Source organism: Gossypium hirsutum, chromosome A04 (assembly GCF_007990345.1).
Source record: "Gossypium hirsutum isolate 1008001.06 chromosome A04, Gossypium_hirsutum_v2.1, whole genome shotgun sequence".
In the NCBI taxonomy this organism is placed as follows: Eukaryota; Viridiplantae; Streptophyta; class Magnoliopsida; order Malvales; family Malvaceae; genus Gossypium; species Gossypium hirsutum.
The window spans coordinates 21,676,624-21,701,468 of NC_053427.1; the positions used below are offsets into that span (position 1 = coordinate 21,676,624).

General features: G+C 34.7%; 1 protein-coding gene and 1 long non-coding RNA gene across 7 annotated transcripts; both read right to left on the reverse strand.

The window, feature by feature from the left end:
* Window positions 1-9,026: 9,026 nt before the first annotated feature.
* LOC107948229 (uncharacterized) lies at window positions 9,027-11,242 on the reverse strand. Of its 2 annotated transcripts, XR_001697271.2 has the most exons (4): window positions 10,570-11,237; window positions 10,170-10,466; window positions 9,877-9,966; window positions 9,027-9,297 (listed from the first exon to the last, which is right to left on the reverse strand). It is a non-coding gene; the product is annotated as an uncharacterized lncRNA (long non-coding RNA). The 2 variants fall into 2 exon arrangements; XR_005925508.1 differs by having other exon boundaries at window positions 9,877-10,466; window positions 10,570-11,242.
* Window positions 11,243-12,124: 882 nt separating this feature from the next.
* On the reverse strand, window positions 12,125-17,717 carry LOC107948228 (54S ribosomal protein L17, mitochondrial). 5 transcript variants are annotated; one of them, XM_041111034.1, is made up of 10 exons: window positions 17,538-17,684; window positions 17,105-17,205; window positions 16,528-16,653; window positions 15,428-15,521; window positions 14,304-14,476; window positions 13,995-14,060; window positions 13,495-13,569; window positions 12,852-12,981; window positions 12,657-12,776; window positions 12,125-12,511 (listed from the first exon to the last, which is right to left on the reverse strand). In XM_041111034.1, exons 5-10 carry the CDS (start codon window positions 14,447-14,449, stop codon window positions 12,368-12,370), a joined length of 681 nt encoding a protein of 226 aa, XP_040966968.1. In that variant the 5' UTR covers window positions 14,450-14,476; window positions 15,428-15,521; window positions 16,528-16,653; window positions 17,105-17,205; window positions 17,538-17,684; the 3' UTR covers window positions 12,125-12,367. The 5 variants fall into 5 exon arrangements, with proteins under 5 accessions (XP_040966968.1, XP_040966969.1, XP_040966967.1 ...); XM_041111035.1 differs by lacking the exon at window positions 16,528-16,653 and having other exon boundaries at window positions 14,304-14,466; window positions 17,538-17,717; XM_041111033.1 differs by lacking the exon at window positions 16,528-16,653 and having other exon boundaries at window positions 17,538-17,717.
* Window positions 17,718-24,845: the final 7,128 nt, after the last annotated feature.

A 24,845-nucleotide genomic window follows, 5' to 3' on the forward strand; every position in this document is an offset into this window, starting at 1 on the left:
GAATTTATTTGTTTAAATTAAGCTCAAGAGCAAAGGGGATCTAAATCCGATAAAGGGAAGGAAAAAGTGGTCGAATAGCCATCGAAACCGTTCGACAACACCCGAGGTAAGTTTTCGAGTAACGAGACTTAATTTACGATTTGATTAAGTCATGACGCATGAGCATAACAAATATACGGTGATATGATGATTCTACTTGAATTATATGTTGAGTTAATTAGTCTATACGTATGACGGGTAGCCGTATGTGCATAGAGATCGCGTCATAAAGTAAACTAAACCATGCTGTTTGTATGTGGCTAGTGAGCCGAAAATGGGATTGCTTAATACGTGACTTGTGTTTGAATTCTAGTTATGAAATTGAAATAGAGATGTGTCATGATTTATTGATATGTGCATAGATATTCGGATGATAACCGGGCTAAGTCCCGAAGGCATTTGTGCTAGTGACTAATTCCGGGCTAAGCCTGAAGGCAATTGTGCGAGTTATTATACCGGGGCTAATTCCCGAAGGCATTCGTGCGAGTTATTATGTCCGGGCTAAGTCCCAAAGGCATTGGTGCGAGTTACTATATCCGGGCTATGTCCCGAAGGCATTCGAGCGAGTAGCTATATCCGGTTAAATCCCGAAGGTACTTGGCTTGGGAATAAGCGACCTTGCTGTTATAGTTTCAATTAATACGCTCGTAAAATCCCAGCAATGAGGTATGTTCGTATATGCATCGAATTAGTTGATCCCTTACAAATAGTATTCGCTCAGTCGATAAATGAGCTACCGGCCTTTGGCTATGTTGATCTTTTGTGTATGAATATAAGGGTTGGTAATGTGAAGTAAGTATGATATTGAGAATTTGTGCATGTCAAATTATTCATTTAGCCATATGAATGCTACATTTTAGTTGTGTCAAATTTTATGGCTCAAAACTTACTAAGCATTAAATGCTTACTCCGCTTCTGTAAATCTCTGTTTTATAGATTTTGGTTCTTCAGCTATCGGACTCCGGATTTTTGAAGTCGAAGTCACCCACACTATCAAAGCTCCTTTTGGTACACTTTTGGTTGAACTTTGAAATGGCATGTATAGGACACCCCTTTTTTGTTATTAGTCAAGTACTTTGGTGTTGTATATATTTGGATAGCCATGCGAAAATGGCTTATATATATATTTTGAGCATAATGTTATAATCATCTTGAATGTATATGTTCATTAGGAGGCATGGAAATGTTTGGCAACGATTAGCCATTAGAATGGTTCATCATGATTATATTTTGGGCTATATATGCTAAAGGGCTAGTTGAATCATGGAAACTATGAAATAGGTAAAGTCTACCTTGAAGGCAGATGCTGACAGCAGCAGTGATGTAGATTTGAAAAATCACTAAAAATAGTAGGAATGGAATTAAATGGTGAATAAATTATGTAATCAAACCTTGAGGAATCTACTTTCACATGGAAGAAACGAAATGATCATATGAGTTGTATGTTAAGAGATATATAGGTTTTCGCGAAATAGGGCCAGAACGGTTTCTGGATTCCCTGTTCCGACTTTGGAAATTCATTATAAATTAACCAGAGATAATTATAAGTCATGCCATATATGTACAGATTCCTTTCCGAGTCTAGTTTCTATAGAAACAAACATCATCAGTATTGAAGCCCTGTACAGGGAGATATCTAATTCGTAATGCGTAAAGGTCAGTGTAGTCAAACCCTGAAACAGGGGAGACTTTAACTAATAAACTGTACCAATTGGCTTGACTAAAAATTATAGAAAAAAATTTATATATGAACATATGATTATAGTTTCAGGAAAAATTTACGGAACTGGTTTTCGAGTTATGGAACTCGAGATATGATTTTTAAGGTGACAGTAACGCAGTTAGCCAGCTCGTCTGGAAATTTAAAATGGACTGTGCAAATAAGTGAATTTAGTCCGTTCACACCTCGTGTCCGACTCCGGCAACGGCCTCGGGTACGGGGTGTTACATGTACGAAACCTATGTGGTAGATGATACTGTGTGTATAAAGCTTGATAAGTTGGTATGAACATATTTATTTGTGATGGAATAGAATTGATAAATGATTTGAGAACTACTAAGTGTCTATTAGATAATGATGTTTTGTATTATTTTAAATGTTGGTTATATTTAGTATGAGCTTACTAAGCTTTTGAAAGCTTACTTTGTGTGTGTTTTCATTTTTTATAGATATCGAATGTGAGCTTGGGGATCATCGAGGATCGTCACCACACTATCGAACCTTATTTTGGTACCTTTGAAATTGTATATATTAAAGTATGGCATGTATAGGCTAGAAGTATTTTGGATATGTTTTGTAATGTTTATACCATGCCATGTGATATGGCTAGCTTGTGTTTAGACTTATGGTTGGAAATGTTATATGATATGTGAGGCATTATGAATTTATATGATATGTTTTGAATGACCAAAAGAAATAGTCAATGTAGATAAGTTTTGGTAAGTTTTGAGCATGAGATTGAATAATGTATTGAAACATATTTTTTGATATGATTTGGTCTTATGTTTTGGCACAATTGAGTTGAGTTTATGAGCATGTAAATGGTTGATAATGTTATGACATGAATGTTGTATGGTTTGGTTTAGAAATTGGCTGAAATTGTTGTGTATATATATGTTTAGTTTGGTGTTTTTAGGTTTGACCCAATTGGGGTGGCAATTTGGCTAATCAATTGGCCTATTTTTGTCTACACGGGTAGAGACATGGGTGTGTGTCTCGGCTGTGTGCAACATACGGTCACATTACACAGCCGTGTGTCCCCTAAGGTACCCTACGAATTAAAGTCAGTATACCCTCCAGTTTTGACACGACCTAGACACATGAGCCTGTCTATTGGTCGTGTGTGTCACACGGGCTGGCACACGAGCGTGTGGTCAGCCGTGTGGCCAAGTTAGTAGCTTCCCTAATTTTCACACGGCTTGGCACACAGGCGTGTCTTGAGACTGTGTGGACAAGTCAGTATGTATACTCTGTTTCGCCACGGCTTAGACACACGGGCGTGTCTAGTGCTGTGTGAGGCACACTGCCTGTTCACATGGGTGTGTAACCTTTGAAAAGTTGAAAATTTTTCTAAGTTTTGAAACTTTCATATGTTATCAGTTTGGTCCCAAATACATGATTTAGACTTTGTATACTCGTATTAAATTCATATTGAATATGAATGACTTATATTATTGGAATGAGATGGTATTTGATATATGATTGTTTTGAATTGAGTTATAAATTCGGTAATACCTCTTAATCTATTCCGACAACGATTACGGATTAGGGGTGTTACACTAGAAATGGGTGGATCATGCTTTAAGGATCTCAAAATGTAAAGAACATCAAAAACGAGACTTGGGAGCATTTATAATCAAGCTTGAAAAGTTGAAAACCCTAGCTATGGAACCCTTGTAAATTTCGACACACAAGGAGGAAGATGGACACAATTTTGACTTGATTTTTCCCTTTTTATTCTTTTATTTACCAAAAGACAAAAATGCCCTTAAGGCATTTCTTTCTAATTTCTCCTATTCATGCCCATTTTTGTCTAAAATTATGGAAACTAGTCAAATTGCTATTTAAGACCTTCTAATTTATAATTCAATGTAATTTCATGCTTGAAGCTTCTAGAATACAAGATTTACAACTTATTCAATTTAGTTCCTAAAGTCAAATTGGACACCTTAGGCATAGAATTTCTTCATGAAAATTTCACACAAACATGCAATCATATCATGGACCATCAAATAATCGTAAAATAATTATTACTATTTTTGATTTATGGTCTCAAAACCACTGTTTCGACTAGACCCTAATTCGGGATGTTACATTTACAGCCCTGAATTTTCAATGGGCATTGCTTGCAAACCATATCGATTATAACACTATGACCTAAGGGATTCGTGACTTTAACAACACAATCAGTTGACTCTATAGGTAAGGTCTTTTTTGTCACTAATGTAATGCATATATATGATGCATCGACACCGGGTCAATTAATGTCTACACACTAACATTGAAGATAGAAAAAGTACCCGCAATAACGTCAAGAGCTGAGGGTTCCTCTTGCGCACGAATGGTGTATGTTCTAGCAGGAGCCCTAACTTCAGACTTGGTCGTTAACTCTTTAACCCCGCCTCTGTTGACTCCTATCATTACGCTATTTCTAGGTTTTCTACCTCTGTTAGAAGTGGTCACCAACTTCTCATTATGCTCTTTAATAGGCTCTTTTAGACTTGGACACTCTCTTTTAAAATGGTTTAGAGATCCACAATTAAAGCACATCCCATCGTTAATTCTGAAGACACCAAAGTGACCGTCCACTTTGCTTGCACTCTATTCTATTTGTATTTTTCACACTGCCCACACTAGCTACTAAAGGAGCCAGAGTTTTCTTACTAGTCTATCTCGTCTGATCTCTTCCAAAAAACCTTGATGGAGCAGGGAACTTATTACTAGATTCTTTTGTCATGAACTTAGATATGCAAAACCCATGACATTTTCATCTTCTTCTGTAGAGAGCTCGAGAAAGCTTTAGACCCAACACTTTTGCTGAATACACGTCTTTTTTCTTCGTTCCATCTTTTACTTTCATAGATTTCCTTCATTTTCTGGGCTCAATTAGACAAAACCAAAAATTCATGGATTTCCAAAGCTCTCACTAACATTCTAATCTCATCTTTCAATCTATCCTTAAAACGTATAGTAGGCACTATCTCACGAGTGTATTTGTTAAGTTGAACGAACTGTCTCTCATATTCTGCTACTGTCATATTCGCTTGCTTCAACTCAAGAAATTCCTTATTCTTCTGTTCCAAATAGCGCTTACTAATATACTTCTTTCGAAATTTAGACTTAAAGAAGTCCCAGTTGATTATTTCTTTTTGTACAACTGTTGTTAATGTAGACCACCATTGAAATGCTTCCTCTTTAAACAATGATATCGTACATCGTAAACAATCTTCAGGGAAACACAACATTTCGTCAAGCACCCTTTGAGTATGTTCTAACCAATATTCAGCCTTGGTTGGGTCATCACTCACGTTACCACAAAATTCAACGGCTCCACACTTTCTAACATTATCAATGGTCACTCTATGAACACGTTGCTTACTTGCACCTTGAGGGTGAGGAGACTGAGATTGTGGAACTGTGGAGTTTACCTTTAATTACGCATCACGCATGTCATGCATAATACAAAGAAACGCATCATATGCTACTCTTCTAGATCCTTGCGTTCCAAGTTCATTCTGCGTACTTTCCTCACCAGTAGGTGGAATAAAACTTTCTACTTCATCAGAATCTGCTTGATTGGATCCCAACGACATTTTTTTATCTATATAAGATCATTTCAAAAATAACCAAAAGTTATCACACTATTATCAGTTAGTCAAGTGGCATGTATTTCTAGACTCTAAACATGCTACGTTCAGTCTGAAAATTGACTAAATCATAGCTCTAATACCACTAAATGTAACACCCCTAACCCGTATCAGTTGCTGAAATAGGGTTATGGAGCATTATCATAAAAATTGTAACTTAAAACATTCAATTCTAAACATTTCATAAATCATAGCATAATTGATTCAAACACATGCAAATCATCCCTTATGCGAGCCCTCGAGGCCAAAGAAATACTTTATAAATAATTTGAGACTAAATCAGAAACATTTAGAACTTCATGGAAAAAGATAGAAAACTTCATACTACAGGGATCACGCACTTGTGTGGTCAGGCCTTGTGACTCATAGGTCTGAGACACGCGCCTGTGTCTTAAGCCGTATGGACATTCGAAGAAGGGACACACAGTCGTGTCCCAGTCCGTGTCCGTGCTCGTGTAACTTTTTGACATGAGTCACATGGCCAAGCCACACGCCCATGTGCCAGGACATGTAACTCTCGAAATAGTCTCACACACCCATTATAACAACCCGATTTAGGGCCTAGTTGGAACAGTGGTCTCGGGACCACAGATCCGAGGATAGAAAAATTATTCTTATTATTTTTATGATGTTATAGTATGATATTATTAGTTCATGAAAAATTTGGTGAGTTAATTTCAATGTTTTCAAGCTCGATTTCGAAAAAGGACTAAATCGCATAAAAGGCAAAAGTTACATTTTAGTACCCAAATGTGTTAAATAGCTAGAGGATCAAAATTGAGGTCTTTTAAAGGGCAATTACACCCTTTTAATAGTGCTAGGTAGCCATGTGATGAATTTTAAACAAATAGTCAAAGTATTAGGTGGATGATGTCATGATTTGGTGAAAAGAACAATGCCTAAAAGCCTAGCTATCATTTCCTTCTTCTTCATCTTCTTTCTCCACCGAAAATATCAGAAAAAAATTTATTTTTGAAAGCTAAAAACTTACAGCAACATATTCCTCTCATAATGTAAGTGATCTTGATGATTTTCTTGATGATTTTCACATTTTTAGTATGCTTGTTTCATGGGCTTTCAAATGAGGGGTCTATTTTGCATAATGATTAAAAGTTTAGGATATTGTCATGAAAGGAATTGTGATGTTTTCTGAGTTTTTATGGAAGAATATGAGTCCTAGTTGTGTTATAAACAACTTTTGTGTAAGGTGGTAGCATGAAAACACCTAAAAGGACTATTTTGTATAAGTTGCAAAATGGGTGGTTAGTGTGTAAAACAGTGAGAATTTGGGATTGCTATAGTAGTAAAAAGAGTTTAGCTAGGCTTGAAATATGAAGAAATTCGATAAAAATTGATTTTCGAAACATAAGGGTAAAATGGTCATTTTGCCAAGGCCTAGGGGCAAAATGGTCATTTTACCAAAGTTGTGAATTTATGAATGCCTAATTGTGTTTAGTGACTAAATGGATGCATATTTTTATATAGATCAAGATTTTCCAAAACCGAGCCTAAACTGGGGCAAAGCCAAGCAATCCGATTAAGCCGTGTAGTCAAGCACTTTTTGTAATTCGAGGTAAGTTGTATGTAAATAGTACAACTACATTATTAATACTAGTATTCATATTGCCATTGTACGAGTTGTTAAGTTATAAATGAGAATGCTGTGCAATAATTGAGATAGTAGAAATATCCCGTTGAAACCTTAGGATATGAACTAGATATTCGTGCCAAGACATTGGGTGATTTGTGTGCCAGTGTAAGACCATGTCTGGGACATGGCATTGGCATCCAGACGAGGGCTAGTGTAAGACATGTCTGGGACATGCTTCAGCCATATTATGAGTGCCAGAGTAAGACATGTCTGGGACATGCATCGGCCTCGACAGAGATAGCCAGTGTAAGACGTGTCTGGGACACGCATCGGCCAAGAGTTGTGCTAGTGTAAGACATGTTTGGGACATGCATCAGCACGCATATATGAGAGCCAGTATAAGACCATGTCTGGGACATGGCATCGGCAATTCATTCCATGTTGAAGGTTCATAGAATATCCAGTAATATCCCTAACGGTTCAATGGTGAAAGTTGTAGTTCAATTTTGATAAAGAAAGGATAATCATGTTACGAGTGTTACAGGTACCTATACGATAAGCATGAGTAACGAGCTTAATTTAGAAAATGAGACTCGAGTAGATGATAATGAGTAAGTTAAGTTGCGTTTACCTTTGAGCTATAAACATGATGGCAAATGGTGAGATTGTTGTTGTATATTTATTTATATGCAACTTACTAAGCTTTATGCTTACTCTCTTTCCTTTCCCTTTTCTTTCAGTACTGCCAAATTGTTCGAGGATCCCTTGAAGTTAGAGATATCGATCACACTATCAGCCGCAACATTCGGTATAGTTTGATTTATATTTTTGAAAGTGGCATGTATAGGACTAGACTAGTAAGTTGTATTATTGAAAAAATTGTTCATGTATTTTGGCTTAAGATAAAGCCCTCCATTTTGTATTAAGCCTAGATGATGGCTAGTATTCATTTTGGTAATACATGTGATGTTTCTTCTTGAATGAATTGATGTCTTTTGGGATGGAATTAGCATATTGAAATGATATTGTGTAAGTTGTGCAAAATGGGTGATAAAATGGCTTGGAAGATAGCCTAGTTTGTCCACACGGGTGAGACACACGGGCGTGTATCTAGACCGTGTGTGACACACGGCTCACCCCCATGGGTATGTGTCATGGCCGTGCATCCCCTGCACTTAAAACTTTAAAGTCATTTTAGTACACGGGCATGTGCCCATGCCGTATCATAAAGTCAGTATGCATGCTAGTGGTACACGAGCTGAAGGACACGGTTATAAGGCACATGTGTGTGCTTGGGCCGTGTGGTTTTGGCAGAATGTCCAGGTTTTCAGACACGGGTTCAGGACATGGGCGTGTCCCTACCACACGGTCATGTGTTCTATATCCACACGGGCGTGTGAGGTCTTGATGTATGAAATTTTCTAAGTTTTTCATGAGTTCTCGGTTGGGTTCCGAACTACCCCGGACATATGTTTTGGGCCTCATAAGCCTGTATATGAGACAAATTGCTTGTGAAAAGAGAAGTTTTTAAATTTTTTGAAATTTCACGGCCCAGTTTTATATAGTTGGTTGAGTTTAGGTCAAGTAGCATCACGAACCCTATCCTAGCGTTGGATACGAGCGAGGGGTGTTACACCCGTGTTCTAGGCCGTGTGCTAGGTCGTGTAACTACCTGACTTGAATGCCTTTAAAACCTACAGTGGACACACGACCGAGACACACGCACGTGTCTCAGGGCGTGTAGACATGAAATTGGCCAAATTCAAGTCATTTCCATCTCCAATTCAAATATGTACCTACAAGCATTTTGCTCCCACATTCAAGACCTCAAAACATACCAATTCATGCATGAAATAATCAATTTAATAGATCAAAAATTCATCCAACTAATATGCCCACAAGGCACCTCAATTTCATACAACCAAAAATCATCTAAACATGTCCAAAAACTTATCATAATTAAGAATCATAACTCATTTTAAACTAAGCTAATTCATACCACATGTTTGAAGTATTTAAGAACCAACACTTTGCACCAAAAAGATTTGTACAGTATCTACTTATATGTGGTTCAAAAGGTTTTCCTAGTTATGCACACAAGTTCAAATGTAATTCACAAGCAACAAGCATAAACATATCAACTTTCAATATTTACATCTTCACAAAAATATCAAAATGCTAAAGACCTTTCCTAATACATGCCACTTAAACAAACTAGCAAGAACCAAAATGACTACCGAGATGATGATTATAGTGTGTGAGCTTCCGGGTCGATTTCAATCAAAGCAACGACACAAGTCCTACAAAAATTAATTCAAACTAATAAGCACAAGAATGCTTAATAAGTTCGATAACAGCTTCATTTACTATTAACCAAAAATGTTCAATTTGATGTTAACTTTCAATACACCGGCACAAAGCCTGCTAGGCACAAAGCCCGAATAATATTACGCTTTTATTTCTTTAAACATAGCTAAATGCAATTTAAAGATTATCCAATAATGAAATAATATGAAATATTCAATATAGTTAATAATAATCATATAACGAACTTATAGGACTAGATTGTAAAAATTACGAAAAAAAAGGAACTACTCCAAAATCTTCCCTTTTTCAACCTTTACAGTGGAAGAAGCTGATTAAATTGTGAGTCTTCCTATTCCTATTACTAATCAATTTGATAAAGTAGTTTGGTCTAGTGAAAACTCAAAGCATTTATTCTGTGAAAAGTGGTTATAAGATGCTATTGGATCCCCCAAACTTAAATTTAAATGAGCAAAAGTTATTTAAGCAAATATGGAGCTTAGCGTGTCCTTCAAAAATTCGCATTTTAATCTAGAAATTTTCGAAAAATTATGTGCCTACTTATCAGAACTTACATTTTAGGAGATTAATCACTGATAACAAATGTTCGCGTTGCCGACAGCTTTGTGAATCCTCTACCTACGTTGTTCGTGATTGTTTATTTACTGCGCAAGTTTGGTCCAAATTAGATTTTTAGTGGCCGAGTTCAATTGCAAATTCAAACTTTTCGAGTGATTGAACTAGCTTTTGGAGAATTCAACCAGTAATAGAAAAGATGAGATTGCTATTACAATTTAGGCACTTTGGTTTTCTAGAAACAAAAATATCTCCATGAGAAAAAGATGTAAAGTACAGAAGAAGTTGTTACCTTCATTAGAGGGTTGTTACCTTCATTAGAGGTTTTGTTATGAAATATTGGGGTAGCACATTGGCTTTAAAGCATCCTAAACCACGATCCATGGTAAAATGGATGTCCCATTCGTAAGGGTGGGTGAAAATTAACATCGATGCAAGACTTTTTGTTGTAAACAAACATGCAGTTTCATGTTTTATCATAAGAAATGAGGAAGGCCTTATAATGGATTCGGGGTTTAAAGGTCATAACCTGGTTCGATCGGTGGTGATTACTGAAGCGACTGTAGTACTGCATGGGCTCCAATTTGCACTGGATTTGGGATTCACAAACATCATTCTTAAGAGTATTTAAAGTTGGTTATTCGGAACATACAACAAACAAGCGAAGATTACTCGGAATCCAAACCATTCACCTGGGATGCGAAGAATTTGGCGAGGAACTTTTCTTCTTGTCGATTTCAATTCGTTGCACGAGAAGGGAATGTGGCAGCTCATGCAATGGCTATTGAAGGTTTGTGAAAGGATGAGGATTCATTCTGGGTTGAAGACGCGCCAATAAGAGTCTTGGAAGTGGCTGATTCTAATCGACTATTCAGTCGACTACATAATTCCTATTCTATGATGTTGTTGGGTTGAGAAACTTGGTAATCTGGTTGTCTGTCTCAACTTGCTCCCGCTTCTGGTTGAATCTCTGCAGGAATTTAGAGGATTTAGCCGTTTATTTTTTGGGGTTTTTAGATTTGCAAAGAGCATGGAAGACTGCAGAAATGAGAAGAAAGTTCTTGTTTTGGGCCTTGTTTCTATTTTTTTTGTTTTTCTATTATTTTGTTTTTTGTTTTTTTCTTTAATTTTTTTTGGGTTGTTTTAGACTTCTCTAATTTGGTCTTTCAAGCCTAATTATTAAACGGACTTTATTTCAAAAAAAAAAATTAACGATTTCTTTCTTTTACTTCCTTTTTAAAAGTCTTTTATTTTTTATTTTCATAAACGTTCAAATTTAGTAAAAGATTAATACTAATATGGTCTACTTCCATAAAACCCCAATTAATAACTATTAACCGATTAAACCCCCCAAAGTAAGCTAACCAATAGAAATCTAAAGTATCCTAGATAGAACATTCCCAAATATTCTCACGAGAATTATAACTTACGGGAACTCTTGAAATGCATAAACCACAGGATCCAGTTTGGGAATAACAACGGGTAATCTCTCGAACAATACCGACGCCACAATTTCCTCGGAAGTTGAGGAAAACCCACGTGCCCCCATGAATGGCCGAACCAACGATCTGTGCATTCTCGACTTGAAAAAACCGTGCTTAAACCGAAATCCATTGTGAAGGTATCGTAGTAATTTTTAGTTTTTTTCTTCATTTAGGCATTTTACATGAAGATCCAGTCTAATGCCCCACGCGACCAGTTCAGCTAACAAAAACATCCGTCTGTTATAAACAAGGCTTGTGTGTTGATTTGATTTCATTGAAATCATAAGGTGGTTCGTTTTATCAAGGTAATGATTTGTGATATTAAATAGATCCAACATATATATATTTTTTAATTTTTTCTTATTTAGTTTTGTTAAAATTTTTAAAAACTGTGTTTAAATTTGCTCATTTTAAAATTAACCTAACCCAAAATTTTTTGCGAATGATAAAAATGTATTCCAATAATTAGTAGATTAATTGATTAGGGCAGAGATGTTCATTTACTTCAAGTCAGCATTGTGGAAGGAGAGTCCTAATGCTAGATGGTAAATACCATTTTCAGTACCCCCTACTTAAAAAGGAATAAAATAGGGTTATCAAGTCATCTACATTTACCCACTATCCAAGAAGGTAGACGTTGGAATTGATCAGCCAATTATAACTGCATAAAACCCAAAGTTAAATTGCTTAATTTACCCTACCAAGACCAAAGATCAAGGGCACACATACATATTAGACCATGCAAGCATTATTGCAGTAGATATGAGAGGAATATGTAATAAAATAAAACAAGACCATGCATCAATAGTCGCCAACATAAGAAAAAGTATTGGACAATTCAATCCATCATTAGCCAATGGACTTTTCGTTATTTTTGCCTAATTGAGTCACGTTCGGATGTTTGGTTTTCTAGTCTTGGACACTACTGCAAAGTTACAAGTAAACCACAAATTTGGGTTATATGAAAGACCTGTATGGCTTGGAAACTGAATGAAGCAGTTTGCCATCAGCTGATAATCAACTTCTTAAAAAATTCAGCTTGTTCAGGAAAATACTCCAAGAGTTCATCTTTGGTCACCCAAACGAAATCCTCGCACTTCTGGATATTGAACTTGTTGGTATCAATCACTTGAGACTTGAAAAAAAATCGCTGACAGAAAGAAAAAACATAATGTAGGAAAAAGTGAAGTGAATGTATGTTATCCAAACAAGATTGACATTTGATTAAAAAGACTAAAAGACAATTATTGCATCAATATAAGAGGTAAATAATACAACCATTTTGCTTGAAATACCTTAAATGGTTCAGGCACATTCTCCATCTGCTGTATAACCATGTGCCCCATGGGAGCATTTCCGACAAAATAAGTGTGAGAGAGGTCTCCGAGTACGAATGCTAAGGCAGACTCTGCACACTGCAAATATTTCATATTTATATCATACTGATAAAACAAAAAAGAAAAAGAAACAAGACGCATAAAAACCATTACCTTGCGCAACGTCTCCTCTGAATCATAAACTTTTTCTGGAAAATGCCACACAGGTTTCCCGCTAGGAGCTGCATTACTGATACCATATAGAAGAAGATACAATCTTGTATCAAGTGCTCTCTGCAATGACCTTGACAAATACAAAGTTCAGAGCTTTCGCAATCAAAATATTGTACTAAACTACTAACAGTCGCTCAAATGTACTAACTTCACTTTTTATCCACACAAGGCCACAACCACCGAGAGGAAGAAAATTTTTTCTTAAGGATGATGTTTATTGTTCGTTCACAAACTCTTATGTAAAAATAAGGAGACAGATACTTTAACTAGAAGAGAAAAGCACTTTGAGATCCAATTCTGATCATTTCTTCCTATACACTATTAGTTCCTTATGACATATATCTGATCTCTATCAAACAAAGAATAGCCCATAGATAAAAGTGTTACACTGAACAATTAAAAATGCACCACTTTCTTTCCGTCATTCCTTTTTGTCAGCTTCTTAGAGATTATTAATGCAGATTTCATGCCAGTTATTCCCAAAAATTGTTAGTTCTTGACAACACATATTCGATCTCTTTCAAACAAAGAACGGTCTCCTGATAATTAAGTTCCAATGAGCAATATGAAATCTACAACTTACTTTCTGTCATTCATTTTGTCAGCTTCAGTGATCCTTGGAGCTGGAACATAGTCAATTTGGTAATCACCTTTTCCCCTGGTTATACAACAATTTCAGTACATTAGCTGAAAATTAAAATCATCTTTGTTGCACTTCACCTTTTTCTTAATGTGCAAATCTGAAGTCATGCATGCACTCATTGAAAGTGCAAAGCAAGGAGGAGCATAACATACATAATGTATCCAAACGAACAACCTTCATTGCTTTTGAGGCTGTTGTTTTTCAATTTAAAACAATTAAGCCTAAATTACTCTACATTGTTTTCCCCAAATCAGCTCTCCAGAGGAATCACGACTCTAAATCATTCATTTGGATAAATCAATTGCTTTCCTTTTTTTTTTTTTTCTTAATTGCTATGCATAAAATAAACAACTTTTATGCTTAGTCAGTAACCACTTAAGTTGGAAAGAAAGACCCAACATACAAATAAATGCCCCTAATATAACAAATTTACAACTTGCCTAGATTTAGACATGTCCAAGAAATCATCAGGATATTTGCGTCGATACTGCTGCCTCCATCGAAAGCTGCATAAAACAAAAGCAATTACATAAATAAATCCCAAGAGTTTCAGCTATTTCCATAAAACCCCAATTAGTAGCTGAAAACTTGAACTAAAAAAGCCAATAACTTTGTGCCATAAACCACTAATCATGCTGTTTTCAGCAAAATATTTTAGCTTTTTTTCTTCCTTTTTGCATCAATGAGCTAACCAATAGAAATCTAAGGTATCCTAGATCCCAGATTTTCTCACGAGAATGAAAACTTACGAAAACTCTTGAAAAGCATAAACCACAGGATCCAATTTGGGAATAATGGCAGGTAACCTCTCGAACAGTACCGACGCCACAATTTTCTTGGAGGTTGAGGAAAACCCACGCACCCCCATGAATGGCCGAACCAACGATCTGTGCATTCTCGACTTGAAAAAGCCTGCTTAAACCTAAATCCAGTGTGAAGGTATCGTAGTAATTTTTTTTTTTTTACTTTTCATTTAGGTATTTTTAATTTTTGTTTTACTTGAAAAACCCCAAACCCCAGCCCCCCAACCCATGCCTAAAGCCCACAAAACCCACACCCATGATTCAGTCTCCAAACCCATATACCCAGGCAGAAAAGCCCAAAAACTACCACGCCGCAAGACCCAACAAAATCCCAACCCCCAACAGTATTCTGCTAAGCAGAAATTACAAAACAAATAGACCATAACACAACCATCTTAAACAGAGGCAAACAAGCAATCCGAAAATATATAACATATACTAGACAATAAACAAACAAAAACAAGAACCAGACTGAGACCTGAAACTAAAATCCACTGAAATACAAGTAAAGAAGCATAGATCTGAAACTAAAAACAGAGATGAAAAGGCAAATGACAAAGTTGAAGTAAAGATTCATACCTGAAATCAGTCTCCTATGAAGCAGGGGATTTCAAAAATCACAAAGAACAGTTTAAGAATTTTAAATTATAATAAAAATAAAATCAGTTTCCCTTTATTGTTTACTGGTCATTTGGAGAGCTATATTAATGTACAGTTGGGTTTCATTTATAGTCATTTTAATGAAAAAAAACAATAAACAAAAATAACCTTATCTCTTTTATTTTTTAAAACAACTTTCAAAACTTCTTTTTATGTTTTACTTTCTCCCTTTTTTTATTTACTTTATCCTTACCCCATTCAACTAAAAGGGACTTCAACGACTACTTTCAAACTAGTTTTTCCTTCACTTGATGGATTTGACTTTCCCAACTTATTACTAACACACTCAATGAGGGGAATACACACGACCAAATAAACATTAACAGTCATGCACACAAGAAACAATAATCAAATAAAACAACACACATCAATGTTATTCCAAACAAAATCATGAGATTGTAGAGAGATACCTTGCGTCGATATGAATGGCCAAGTCAATCAAAGGACAGATTGAAGCCCCCCTTCAAACACTGTCGACATCCTCAAAAGAGAAACCTTCTTTTGCTACATTATTAACAATATCAAAGCAAAAGATGAGTACATTGGATTTTTTAAAAAATAAGCCACTATTACTAGTCAAATATGATAAAAGAAAACTCTCACTAGGGGTGAGCATTCGACCGAATTGAATCGAATGGAAAATTTTCGAGTTAATCAAGTTTTCAAATCCTATTTTATCATCCTAACTTGATTTGAAATTTTTACGAATCGAGTCAAGTGAGATGTTATTCAAATTGAATTGAATACAATTGTTCGAGTTAAATTAAAACAATGACTGATGTTATTTATTTTTATGTAATTTTTTAAAAAATATTTTTATTTAAAGTTTTTAAACATGATTATATGACGACTAGGAATTGGATCACTTGTCTACATGTTAAAAAGAACAAATTAACTAAAGACAGAGTCAAAAAGGACAAATTAAACCCTTATTTTACCAAAAAAAAAAGTCTGCATAGAAAAAAAATTCATTGTTAAAAACTCCATTATTCAGACCCCTAGAAAAAAAGAAAAGGATACAAGTCCATTTGATAAATGAAAAAATTACATATAAAGGAATGTAACAAAATAAAAAAATCATCACAGCACACAATTCTTCATGTCTAATAATTACTACATTATAGCAATAGATCTTACTTAGATTGAAGAAGCTTTATCAAACTACATAGTACAGACCATATATCTTAAATATTCAACATCAAGCAAGGAAATTACAAATTAGGCAAGGAGAACCCAATAATCTATGGAGATAGAAATATTCTAAAGCAGCAGATCAGGGTTCATTAACAATCTGACTTATCAAAGTTATCGTGCATAGAGACTTTTAATGATACTTGATCATGCACAAGCACATGCATGTAAATAAAAAAGGAATAAAACAATCTATGGTTTATTGAGATTACTGAAATCAAAGTTCATAAATGGTCAATCTTTATTTCAAATGATACTTGGTCAAGCACAAGCACAAGCACATGCATGCAAATAAAAACGGAATAAAAAAGGAACTCACTCTTGATGTTTACTTGTATAGAGACATATCAAAATTTGCAAAAGTATTGACAGATTAAACCATCTCGAGAAAAATCTTGAATATTCAAGCTTTTAATTGTGTATTTTTAGCATTTTCGCATCCCACCTGAGTATAGGGAAAACCAGTTTACTGAGTTTCTATTGACAAAATCTATGTTTCAGAAACTAAAATAATGTACCATGCAAAAGATGTATGCCTTGGTATTATTAGCCTTTTTGCTCAGAAAATTAATAATTTTTTTAATTCATGGAAATATCTACAAGTTAGAAAGAACAAATTAACTAAAGACAGAGTAAAAAAGAACAAATCAAGCCCTTCGGCCCCTGCCTGCATATTTCAATTTAATATTGAATTCGATTCCACTCGAAAAATTCGAAAAAAAATCGAATTTCAAATTATTTGAATTGAGTTAATAGAATCAACTCGATTTTTAATCCGAAACAGTCATATAAAAGCTAAATCATGCAATTTATCTTTAAGTACACATTTTAAATCGTTCAAGTTTTTTACTGGTTTAATAATATATTAGATCATATCCAATTAAGCAGGCTCTTACCGAAGAAAGTTGGTGATCCGATCAAGAGAGTAAAATGATCAGCTTCTAGTTTTGTTCGTTGAGTAATATCGTCGAGCACTTGGTGACCTGAAAAAAACGAACTGGAGAAAAAGAACTTAACAGAAAGGGCCTTGAATCCAAAATCAAATCGAATCGAAGGTTTTGAAAAAGGAGAAATAGAGGGGCGACTTAAAAGGGTTGACAGTTGGAGACAACCCTTGACGACATTTTGATGGCGATGAAAGCTCACGGCGGCTAGGGTTTCAAAACAAAAGAGAAGGCTCCTTCTCTTGGTTAGCTTTGCAGAAGGTTCAGTTTGACAGAGAAGTGAAAGATTTTGTTCATTTTTATTTACTTCACATTATGTTTTACCATAATATAAATAACTAAAATATAATCTAAATTAAACAAAAATAATTATTTTTAAATTTACCCTTTAATTTATCTTCATTTAAGTGAATAAAACGATAGAAAGGGAAAAGACCAAGATTTTAGAAGGTTCAGGAGCGGCCGAAATCTTGTAGTTTCTAATCAACGCGGTTCCAGTATGTGGGTATTATTTTCTTACTTTAACTTCATTGCCTTCATTTTTCTTTTTGGTAGATAAAAATTGAAAACAATTACAATATTATTCCAGTGTAAATATAAATAAACCGATCATCTAGCTGTAAATATTCCATGATCGCTTTTGGAGTTCCTAAACATTATCGGATCATAAAGGAAAATTTTTATCATTCCAGCCAACATATGTATAGTTATATTAACTTCCCTTGGAAATTGTTTTATTAATTTGTTTTTGTTAATGTTCTTGCCATTAATATTATCACCATTAATGTCTATCATTATTATTATTATTTTTGTGATTGGTAACTGTCCAACTTAATTTAAAAAATAAGCTTAAAATTTTATCTAAATCTAGCCTAAATTAAAAATGCTAAATTCGAATCTGACTTGGCATGTTCATATTAAATTTTTTAAATTATTTTTATATAAAAAATTTAAAATATATAATATATCAATAAATTATAGTTTAAAAAACATGTCAAATTCCGGGATAACATAATATGGTAATCAACACATCAGTATAATTTCTTCTAGATGTTATCGACATGTACCCAATGATCACATCAGTCTACTACATTAATTCATCTAAAAAGTGTTAAAACTTAGGTCATCGGGCTGGATCAAATTTGGGCTAGATCCATACAATGTATTTAGATCAATTTTTTAATTCAAGTCTAATCGGTCTAGAAAATGGGCTTACATTTTTATCCAAATCCGATTTGATTTAAAAAAGGTAAACTCGAACCGATCCGGCTTGCTCATATTTGATTATTTTAGATTAGTTTTTATTTAAAAATATTTTTTAAAATATATATAATATACTAAATGCACTAAAAATGCTAAAATAAATGTTTTGTAACTCATTAAAAAATATTTATATTTTAAAAATATTAACATAAATATAATAAATGTTTTATTGTATTAAAATTAGGATTAACAATACTCATCATGTATCTAAATCTCAGTTCTTGAACTATTCTAAATGAATGCTTGCCACACACAAGAAAAGTAGAAATAACTTGATGACACTCATCAGCATCAGCATCAAACTTATAGGTTTTTATAGATGAACCACCTCCTAAAGATGGTTGAGTGGCTATGGTGTATTGAATGAATGATGTCCTTATTAATTTTTTTCAAACAACTATTTAGATGACGTCTTAAATGAGAGGTTTCGCTAAAAAATTTAGAAAAAAAAATGATGTTGGAAAAATTGCATTTTATGGGAACTTTGAGGCATATTCTCAATAGGTAAAGGTGGAGAGTTGAATCATAAAATTATGGTTTCATATTTTACTCCATGAGACCTTTACAACGATACATCATATGCTCAAAATGGTTGAGTGGTGAATGAGAAATTAATGTTCAAAGTAAGCTATTTGGAAATATTTGTTGAAGAAAAGTAAAGGCTTGATCTCACATTAGTTAAATATCAAGTATGAGATGTGTTTATATATGGGAACCCTCTTAAAGGATGATTGAATGATTAAGCTTATAACCTTGCCTCGCACGTAAGGGGGTTGCAAGTCCAAACTAGTGGGGGTTGGAGTGCACCCACATGACGTGGGCGACTCGAAATGTTCGAACTAGCCTAAAGTGGGCCTACGGATATTTAGCCCAACACAAAATTATTTTTCTTAAGGACATTTATCTTATTTTTTTAATTCCAATCAATTTTATTTAATTTTTTAATCAAATTGATTTATTGGCTCCTTAATGGCAGATTTTGTGGAAATTTCCAAAATTCCAACATTCTCAATGCCTATAAAAGGCTAAGAATTCTGTAGAATTTTACACACTCTCAAATTCTCTCACACCGAAATTTTTTTCTCTAAAAAACTCTTCTTTTCTTCTTCGTATTTTTCAAACGTTTCGATGATAGAAAAAGACATCGTTTGTTCGTTGATCGCTGCAAAGGTGCTGCTGCTTTGATCATTGTATTGTTGTATCCTGGGAGACATTCGACCAACGTTTCTCCAAGTACCGTGGGGGCGATCGAATCTGTCTTAAGAAAATTGTGTTTCATAGGTTTCAACGTTTAGTAATATATCTATTCTTCATTTTTATTTTAATTTTTGTTACAGTTTTGATTGATTTTCGTATTTGATAAATTAAATATAAATTATTCCATTTATATTTATTTTATATATAAATATTTATTTATTTATTTTGTTCGCTAACATATTTTGTCCAACAAAAGATACTCTTACAATGATTACATTGTGCCTTCAACTTGTTTTTGTTCTCACATTCAAGCTTTGTCATTTCATCCCACACCTTTGAAGTAGTAGACTTTTGACATTTGAAAACACTTTCATATTCATTAAATACATCTTCCATATGTATTGGAGTGTTCGAACTAACCATTCTCATGAAAATTGAAATCCTGAAATCGTAAAAACTCAATTAATATAAAACAAATAGAATCAATTTTTAAATACATATATGATTAACTATGGTAGCATGATTTGAAACCTTGCTAAAGTACAAGAACTGATAGTGAATTTTGATCATTCATTTTCGTAGCCATACATATTTAACATCCCAAATTTAAATACAAAATAATATAAACACCATCAAGTGATTAGCAAAATAATAATAACTCATCAATTTGTAAGCAATGACCATTAATAAAGCATCAACTCAATTTATCTCTATTTGTTCATACTTTTTATGTAAAGGAAAATAAAAAGAAGATGTTAATGAGTTAGATAACCTGATTTAGATTCAAGCAATAGAATTAGATAACTTGATTTAGATAAACACATATTTCATCCCTTTGGATAGCCTCTAAAATTTTGAATAAAGACAAAAAAAAATCTCTATTATGTATTGCATTATGTACAATATTCTTGTTCTTACGGTAAAGAATAATTGTTGGTAGTGCAATACATACAATAATTCTCTATGAAAAAAATTCTATAAAACCAAGAAAAATGAGATCATTTTATATTCCATAGTAAAGATTATTGGCAGTGAAAGTGTGTCAGGTAGTAAATTATCGTATGCATTATCATAATAAGTAGTTTTTTTAGTAACTACTAACTAGTTTCTATTACAATGTGCGATGAGACTGAAAGTTGAATGTTGGAGACAAATGAGTAGCGATGCTTGAGGACTCTGAGCGTGGTGGGGTGTTGTCTTTGTGAATGAGTGACTGGGTGAATGGGGGAACTAAGGTTGGTGAAAGTGTGTCAGGTGGTAAAATTATTGTATGCATTATCATAATAAGTAGTTTTTTTAGTAACTACTAACTAGTTGTTATTTCAATGTGCGATGAGATTGAAGGCTAAATGTCAGAGACAAATGAGCAGCGACGCTGGAGGTCTCTGAGCGTGGTGGGGGTGTTGTCTTTGCGAATGAGTAAATGGGTGAGTAGGGGAACTAAGGTTGCAGAATTTGCAGAAGGTAGAGAAATGAAAATTAGCAGCGGTGATTAACGACTAGTGAAGAAGAAAAAACTAAGCAGAAGGTAAAAAAGCAACAATGGCAGCAATGACAATGAAACAAATGAAAAGCAGCAAAAGGCAAAGAAGCAACAATGGTGGAAACACCAAAGAAGCAATAAATAAGGAAAAATTTAAGGATTAGGGATTAACAGAAGAAAAATAAGGATTGGAAAGGGAAAGGGGAATATCAAGGCTGGGTCTGCTGAGAAGTGGGAACAAGGGTAAAACTTTTAGGTTAATAAAATCAGAATGGGCTTGGGTTGAAAAATCCTTGCTCGAAGCCCGACCCATTTTTAAAACGGACTGGTAGTGCAATATATACAATGATTCTCTATGAAAAAAATTCTATATAACCAAGAAAAATGAAATCATTTTATATTCCACAGTAAAGATTATTGGTAGTGAAAGTGTGTCAGGTGGTAAAATTATTGTATGCATTATCATAATAAGTAGTTATTTTAGTAACTACTAACTAGTTGTTATTACAATGTATGATGAGACTGAAGGCTAAATGTTGGAGACAAATGAGTAGCGACGCTGGAGGTCTGTGAACGCGGTGGGGGTGTTGTCTTTGTGAATGAGTGACAGGGTGAGTAGGGGAACTGAGGTTGGTGCAAGTGTGTTAGGTGGTAAAATTATTTTATACATTATCATAATAAGTAGTTTTTTTTAGTAACTATTAACTAGTTGTTATTACAATGTGCGATGACTGAAGGCTGAATGTTAGAGACAAATGAGTAACGACGCTGGAGATCTCTGAGCGTGGTGGGGGTGATGTCTTTGTGAATGAGTGAATGGATGAGTAGGGGAACTGAGGCTGGTGAAAGTGTGTCAGGTGGTAAAATGGTAAAATTATTGCATGCATTATCATAGTAAGTAGTTTCTTTTTAGTAACTACTAACTAGTCGTTATTACAATGTGCAATAAAACTGAAAGCTGAATGTTGGAGACAAATGAGTAGCGGTGCTGGATGTCTTTGAGTGTGGTAGGGGTGTTATCTTTGTGAATTGGTGAGTGGGGGAATTGAGGTTGTAGTATTTGCAGAAGGTAAAGAAGCGAAAAGTAGCAGTGGCTACTAAAGATTGGCGAAGAAGAAGAAACTAAGCAGAAGGTAAAAAGGCAACAATGACGGTAATGACAACAAAAAAAACGAAAAGCAAAAAAAGATAGAGAAGCAACGATAGTGGCAACACCAAAGAAGTAATAAATAAGGAAAAATTTAAGGATCAGGGATTAAGGAAGGAAAAATAAGGATTGGGAAGAGAAAGGGGAATATAAAGACTGGGTCAACTGGGAAGTGGGAATAAGGGAAAAACTTTTAGGTTAATAAAATCGGGCTAGGCTTGGGTTGAAAAATCCTCATTCGAAGCCTGACCAATTTTTAAAATAGACTGGTAGTGCAATACATACAATAATTCTCTATGAAAAAAATTCTCTAAAACCTAGAAAAATGAGATCATATTATATTCCACAGTAAAGATTATTGGCAGTGGAAGTGTGTCAGGTGGTAAAATTATTGTATGCATTATCAAAATAAGTAGTTTTTTTAGTAACTACTAACTAGTTGTTATTACAATGTGCGATGAGTCTGAAGGCTGAATGTTGGAGACAAATGAATAGCGATGTTGAAAGTCTCTAAGCGTGGTAGGGTGTTGTCTTTGTGAATGAGTGAATGGGTGAGTAGGGGAGCTGAGGTTGGTGAAAGTGTGTCAGGTGGTAAATTTATTGTATGCATTATCATAATAAGTAGTTTTTTTTAGTAACTACGAACTAGTTGTTATTACAATGTGCGATGAGACTCAAGTCTGAATGTTGGAAATAAATGAGTAGTGACATTGGAGGTCTCTTAGCGTGGTGGGGGTGTTGTCTTTGTGAATGAGTGAATGGGTGAGTGGAGGAATTGAGGTTGTAGAATTTGCAGAAGATGGAGAAGCGAAAAGTAGTAGCGGCAACTAACGACTAGCGAAGAAGTAGAAACTAAGCAGAAGGTAAAAAAATAACAATGGCAGCAATAACAACGAAATAACTGAAAACCAATAAAAAGAAGAGAATAACAATGGTGGCAACATCGAAGAAGCAATAAATAAGGAAAAATTTAAGGATTAGGGATTAAGGAAGAGAAAATAGGGATTGGAAAGGGAAAGGGGAATATCAAGACTGGGTCTGTTGGGAAGTGCGAACAATGGTAAACCTTTTAGGTTAATAAAATCGGGCTGGGCATGGGTTGAAAAATCCTTACTCGAAGCCCGACCCATTTTTAAAACGGACTGGTAGTGCAATATATACAATAAATCTCTATGAAAATAAATTTTATTAAACCAAGAAAAATGAGATCATTTTACATTCTGCGGTAAAGATTATTGGCAGTGAAAGTGTGACAAGTGGTAAAATTATTTTATGCATTATCATAATAAGTAGATTTTTTTAGTAACTATTAACTAGTTGTTATTACAATGTGCGATGACTGAAGGCTGAATGTCAGAGACAAATGAGCAGCGACGCTGGAGGTCTCTGAATGTTGTAGGGGTGTTACCTTTGTGAATAAGTGAATGGGTGAGTAGGGGAACTGAGGTTGGTGAAAGTATGTCAGGTGCTAAAACTATTGTATGAATTATCATAATAAGTACTTTCTTTTACTAACTACTTACTAGTTGTTATTACAATGTGCGATGAGACTGAAGGGTGAATGTTGGAGACAAATGAGCAGCAATGCTGGAGGTCTTTGAGCGTGGTGAGGGTGTTGTCTTTGTGAATGAGTGAATGGTTGAGTGGGGGAATTGTGGTTGTAGAATTTACAGAAGGTAGAGAACCAAAAAGCAGCAACGACAATTAACAGCTAGTGAAGAAGCAAAAACTTAGCAGAAGGTAAAAGAGCAACAATGGTAGCAATGACAACGAAACAAATGAAAAGCAGTAAAAGGAAGAGAAGCAACAATGGTGGCAACACCAAAGAAGCAGTAAATGAGGAAAAATTTAAGGATTAGGGATTAAGGAATGGAAAATAGAGATTGGAAGGGAAAAGGGAATATCAACACTAGGTCTGCTGGGAAGTGGGAACAAGGGTAAAATTTCTAGGTTAATAAAATTGAGCTAGGCCTAGGTTGAAAAATCCCTGCTCGAAGCCCGACCCATTTTTAAAACGGATTGGTAGTGCAATATATACAATGAATCTCTATGAAAAAAATTCTATAAAACCAAGAAAAATGAGATTATTTTATATTCCACAGTAAAGATTATTGGCATTGAAAGTGTGTTAGGTGGTAAAATTATTGTATGCATTATCATAATAAGTAGTTATTTTAGTAACTACTAACTAGTTGTTATTACAATGTGCGATGAGACTGAAGGCTGAATGTCGGAGACAAATGAGTAGCGATGCTGGAGGTCTCTGAGCGTGGTGGGGGTGTTGTCTTTGTGAATGGGTGAATGGGTAAATAGGGGAACTGAGGTTGGTGCAAGTGTGTCAGGTGGTAAAATTATTGCATGCATTATGATAATGAGTAGTTTTTCTTAGTAACTACTAACTAGCTATTATTACAATATGCGATGAGACTGAAGGTTGAATGTTGGAGACAAATGAGTAGCGATGCTAGAGGTCTCTGATCGTGGTGGGGGTGTTGTCTTTGTGAATGAGTGAATGGTTAAGTGGGGAAACTAAGGTTGGTGAAAGTGTGTCACGTGGTAAGTAACGACTAGCGAAGAAGCAGAAACTAAGCAGAAGGTAAAAA